The following is a 6045-nucleotide window of genomic DNA, read 5'->3' on the forward strand; positions in this document are numbered from 1 at the left end:
ATAGATAGATAGATAGATAGATAGATAGATAGATAGATAGATAGATATTGATAGATAGATAGTTGATACACCTATAGATGATGTATAAGTATAGAGTTGTAGTTATATCTACCTCTAATATGCTGGTAAAAATACAGTTTGGCAGTTAAAGTCGTAAGATAACTATGGTTATAAAGCTTTCAATGTAAGGATATTCACCATAAGATTATTTATACCACTTAAAAATTTGAAACAACTTCTATTTCTAGCAATAAGAATAGTATAGGGCTTATATCCTTGAGCATTGGAGTCAGATAAACCTGAATTTGAATCCCATGACTTTCACCTATTATCTGTGCAATTTGGGACAAGTTATTTAATCCCTCTGAGCCTCAGTTTCCTCTTTTGTAAAATGGAGAAAATCAGATTTTTTTAAGGGTGTAAGGGCGATGGGCAGGTATAGGCCAGATGTGGACCTCAGTGGCCAGCATTTTCTCACTGTCCATCCTGTAACTATTGGTGAGTGACAGTAACAGGTCCCTTAGGAGGTGAGACTCTGGATATATTGTGATCTTGCAGTCGTTCCAGTCAGCAAAAACTGATGAACTAATATTTGCTGGTTTCACATATGTATTAAATCTTTTCATGTCTTTTGTCAGGGATAAAGATTTACCAGGATCTCTCCCCTGCCAAAGCAAAGCAAAGAAGCTGAATGCTTCACAAATGCAAGGTAATGACAATAAGCCCTCAAATGAAAGCACCAACTAAGGCCCCTTGATAAATCTGATCATTTTCTTCTCTAAGAGAGATCTGCAATTTCAAGAGTTGTCTGTAGTACTCTGCTTTTTGAGAGCAAAATTTCTAATTCAATGTCTAATTTGTGGGAAGGAATGGGGATTACTTTCAAACAGACATCTTCCTAGAATTTGGACAGTCCTGGACAAATAATTTTATTCAAATAAGAACTTGTGAGTATACAGAAAACAAATGCAAAGTCAAATAGAAATCAAGTAACGGAGCAGAGTATAAATAGCTATACTGGCTATTGTTTATTAGTCCAAACAGGAAATATTCATGTAAAGCCCACAGTATACTAAGCATGGGAAACATAACAAGTAACAAGTCAGACATGGTCACTGCCCTGATAGGAAGTCCTTCAGGGAAGTCAGACCATTAAACCATGCATTTTTGACTGAAACATTTAAATCACAATATGATACAAGTTATGATGGGGAAGTATAAAGTGTTTTGGGAGCATAAAAGAAAGTCTCCTCGATGGACTCTGAAAAACAAACTGAGGGTTCTAGAGGGGAGGGGGGTGGGAGGATGGGTTAGCCTGGTGATGGGTATTAAAGAGGGCACGTTCTGCAAGGAGCACTGGGTGTTATGCACAAACAATGAATCATGGAACACTACATCAAAAACTAATGATGTATGGTGATTAACATAACAATTAAAAAGTCCAAAAAAAAAAATAGAAAGAACGTTCTGGGAAGGCTAAGGCTCCAAGTTTGGAACCAATTGAAAACAAAACAGAAATCAAAGTTGTTAAGCGTCTGCCTTCAGCTCAGGTCATGATCCCAGAGTCCTGGGATCAAGTCTCACATCGGGCTCCCTGCTCAGCTGGAAGCCTGCTTCTCCCTCTCCCACTCCCTCTGCTTGTGTTCCTGCTCTCGCTGTCTCTGTCTCTGTCAAATAAATAAATAAAATCTTAAAAAAAAAAAAAATCGACTCGGTGGCTCAGTCGGTTAAGTGGCTGCCTTCGGCTCAGGTGATGATCTTGGGGTCCTGGGATCAAGCCCCGCATCGAGCTGCCTGCTCAGTGTGGAGTCTGCTTCTCCCTCTGCTCCCCTCCCCCACTTGTGCTCTGTGCTCACTCTCTCTCTCTCAAATAAATAAAAATCTTTAAAAAAAAATAATAAATAAAATCTAAAACTGTAAAACATTACCATGCGCACACACACACACATTACGTTTCTGACCTCTCCTGTTCTTCTGTTGCTCACTCTGCTCCAGCCACACTAGCCTCTTTGCTGTTCCTGGGATATGCCAGGCCCATTCCCCTTAGCACCTTTGCTCTAGCTCTTCCCTCTGTCTGGTCCTCTCCTCTCCCAGAGATCCACTCCCTCACCCCCCTCAAATCTTTGCTCACATCTCAGCTATTTAATATAAGCAACCTATCCCTCAATCCCTGGAACTCCCAATCCCCACCCCACCCCAACCTGCATTACTTTCTCTTTTTCCCAGAACACTTACTTACATCTTCTAACCTTCTAGCATGCTATCCAACTTACCTATTCATTACATTTATATAAGGGCAAAGATCTCTGTTTAGGGCACTAATGTATCCTAGGCGCCTGGCAGATAGAAGGCATGCCTACTAACATGCTAGAAATACTGGGAGAAATTAGAAACAAGTCAGAGATGACTCCACCCTAGAGAAGCCTGCCTTCAACCAAGGGAGAAAGATGTTACCCACTCACACAATTATAAGGCAGGTACCATTATATCTCTATAGGATGAATGACTCTCATACATGCAGATGCTAACACTTGAATGTGACTTCACACAAGTTTTATTCTGGTGCCATTTGAGATATACTTTGTTCTGGGTTTATTTCTTCATTCACCAATGTTAGAAAATACGTGTCTAATTTCAGCTCCAGTTAACACCCTGAGTATGTCTTTGAGTCTGTTCAAAACATTCACATGCATATAATTTGGGTCCATTTTGGTGCATCATGTTTCTGTTGCTGCCATAACAAATTGCCACAAACTTAGCAGCTTAAAACAACACAAATTTATTATCTCACAGTTCTGTGAACCAGAAGTCCAGATGGGCTTGGCTAGTTCCTCTTCTCTGGGTCTTTCAAGGGCAAAATGAAGGAGTTGGCCACCCTGGCTTCTAATCAAGAGCCGCTGAAGGGGGACACCTGGGTGGCTCAGGTGGTTAAGCGTCTGTCTTCGGCTCAGGTCATGATCCCAGGGTCCTGGGATCGAGTCCCGCATTGGGCTCCTTGCTCAGCGGGGAGCCTGCTTCTCCCTCTGCCTCTGCCTGTCCCTGCCCCATGCTTGTGTGCACACTCTTTCTCTCTCTCTCTCTCTGATAAATAAATAAAATCTTTAAAAAAAAAAAAAGAGGCTCTGAAGGAAAATCTTCTTCCAAGCTTATTCAGGTTCTTGGTGGAACCTAGTTCCTTGTGGTTCTAGGGTTAAATCTCACTTCCTTACTGGCTTTCAGCCAGGAGCCTCTCTCAGCCCCTGACAGCGGTCTGTGTCCCACATCACATTGCCCCTTCTGTCTTTGAACCAGCAAGAGTCCTTCTCATGCTTTGAATCTCTCTGATCCCTTCTGCTACATTTCTCTTGCTTCTAGATGCCTAGGGGACCCTGTGATTAGATTGGGCCCACTCAGTAATCCAGAGTAATTTATCTTAATTATATTTGCAAAGTCCCTTTCGTCGTATAAGTAATACATTCACAGATTCTAGAAATTAAGGTATGGACTGCTTTCAAAGGCCATTTTACCAACATATTTGGTTTTCCACAAACTAGTTTATTCCAATTCAAATCTCATGGAAGGACATTGTCCTTTATATGAAATGTCTATTAAGTACCCATTTTTCTCTCAATACTTTTTCAGAACGTGATGTCCAATCAACTATATAGTCAGTCCTAGTTCCATTAGAATATGTACTTATTCTTGAATAACTGCCTGACTAACTTAATTACATTTCCTCAGCCTTTCAAGATGCCTACAACTTCTTTAACAAGGATAAAACTGGCTGTATTGATTTACATGGAATGATGTGCACTTTAGCTAAGTTGGGAATGAATCTAACCAAGCATGATGTCTATAATGAATTAAGATGTGCTGATATTGATCGTGAGTACTTTGACTTGTAATTATTTTTCTCATAAAAGGTTTTTATAAATATATATTTTTCTTTCAGTGATTATGTAAACAAATATACCTCATTATCAAAAGTACATATATGTGTTTCTCTTTAAGGATATCAGTAAGGTATGTGTACAAGTTACAAAATCAAATTAATGCAAAAAAATCAAATTAATGCTACAAAATGGACTATTCTTTGAAAAATCCTGTATGGAAACTAAAAGTGACTATCGCATTTTAATATTAAATTCAGATTACCTATCATGATATACATTTTGGAGGGTGCCTTGAAATAACAGATACAAAGGCATTGACAATTTCAAAAATGACACATTACCAAGAAAATCCAAGCCCTTTGTTTCCATTTGAATCATATTAGTACAAATCTTCCTTTGATCCTTAGAGCCCACCTATACTGAATTTTAAATGCCACAGCATTTTTGTTGATATTTTTAAAGCTTTTAGATAATATTTCCTTTGAATATACTGACCTAGTGAAGATAGCCCAAGCTGATATGTTGTATGGAATATATAGTTAGCAAATTACCTCCTCTTACCTCTCCGCACCCAACTGCCAGTGCCCCATTCAATTAGCATAAGCTCCACGTATGAATCAGCGTCACCAGTTAATTAAGGTGTCACTTGTTTCCACTAACTGCCCAGTTTTCCTGTTCTTGCATCAAAACACACACATATGTCTCTAATAACACTATCCTATAAGTTAGAGGAGACTGGGTACAATTTGGGGGTGTTAGAATAATAGAAATATCAGAGGTGGGTATGGAGTGGGAAAGCGGGAATGGATTCCTTGCAAAAATGGCAAGTCTCTCAGAAAGGAGTGAGTAGGTAGGACTGCAGGGACTGGGAGCCCCCGGTTTGATGTTTATACCCCACCATTGCTTCTAGCAGCTGTGGGTGATTCATGTAACGATGCCAAAACCACTTCAAGAAGACCAGTGCTTCCCTGAGCGCATCTCCAGCCTTAACATGCTGTCTGATTTTTTTAAAGATTTTATTTATTTATTTGACAGAGACACAGCAAGAGAGGGAACACAAGCAGAGGGAGTGAGAGAGGGAGAAGCAGGCTCCCCGCCGAGCAGGGAGCCCGATTGCAGGGCTTGATCCCAGGACCTTGGGATCATGACCTGAGCCAAAGGCAGACGTTTAACAACTGAGCCACCCAGGCGCCCCCCATGCTGTCTGATTTTAAGTATTGAATAGTCCAAGGTGTTTTCATTTTATATTTAGTATGTAATCTGATGACTAAAATGCATCTTATATCCTTGTTCTGAGACTTAGATTTCTGTTGCAGGAGATGGGAAGGTGAATTTCTCAGACTTTATAAAGGTGCTAACAGATAAGAACCGCTTCCTTAAGGCTGTGGGTGAGTAGAGATATTGCTGAACATGGCTGTTGGGTGGCTGTGATTCGCTGCATAGTAACCATTATTCATTTAGGCCTCCAAGCAGGAGAAAAGTGAGGAAGGTGTACTCTGGCATGAGATTTACTGTCGTACTACTTCTCCGAAACAATATTTGCTAAGCAAATTGATACAATTTTAGAATTTTAACTTAAATGCATCAAGTCCTTCTGCAGGAGACACTGCTTTTTGGTCTCCAATGAGGAACACTTGGAATGCTGTAGAAAAATTCTGTCACCTCTTATAATATTCTTTACCATGTGCATGTGCTACTTTGGAAGGTACTCCCTTTACAAATGAAAAATTCTTTAGAAAAAGACAAATGCTCTCTTTCATGCAAACTGGGGGGTATCAATAATTCACTATTCCCAAAAGATTTCTTCCTCACCCTGATGAAGTCTGCCCTTGGTGGGAGGATGGGAGAATTGGCTGGAGGCTAAAGAGCATGTCCTCACACAAGGTTGTAAGGGATCTGGAGGTGTCCTTGACATACTGTTATTTAAGTCCTCTGATGGTTTATGAGTTTTACAGTCTGCCTTGGAAAAACTAATCACAATTTGTGCCATGTTTTCTGGGATAAATACATACCAAATTCCAAATACTGTGTATAGTTTTGAAAATACATCGATTCATAGGCAGCGAACTGTCCTTAGAAGAGACCGAAGCTGCTGCTTCCAGTACTACTGTAGTAACGAGGGTTCGCCTGCAAGCCTGAGACACGTTGATCAGCAATCCCTTCACCCAGAGAA

At 40.2% G+C, this 6045-nt stretch overlaps 1 protein-coding gene across 1 annotated transcript in view; it reads left to right on the plus strand.

Annotated features, from left to right (window-relative positions):
- The window catches only part of LOC118027186, a 107904-nt gene extending 102583 nt beyond the window's left edge, over positions 1-5321 (plus strand). The window contains exons 39-41 of the mRNA XM_035030411.1: positions 639-709; positions 3721-3864; positions 5189-5321. Of these exons, the coding sequence (XP_034886302.1) occupies positions 639-709; positions 3721-3864; positions 5189-5268 (295 nt within the window). The 3' untranslated portion in view covers positions 5269-5321. The remainder of the gene's footprint in view (positions 1-638; positions 710-3720; positions 3865-5188) is intronic.
- The last annotated feature ends 724 nt before the right edge of the window (positions 5322-6045 follow it).

Source organism: Mirounga leonina, unplaced genomic scaffold (genome assembly GCF_011800145.1).
Source record: "Mirounga leonina isolate KUSES-001 unplaced genomic scaffold, KU_Mleo_1.0 Mir_364, whole genome shotgun sequence".
In the NCBI taxonomy this organism is placed as follows: Eukaryota; Metazoa; Chordata; class Mammalia; order Carnivora; family Phocidae; genus Mirounga; species Mirounga leonina.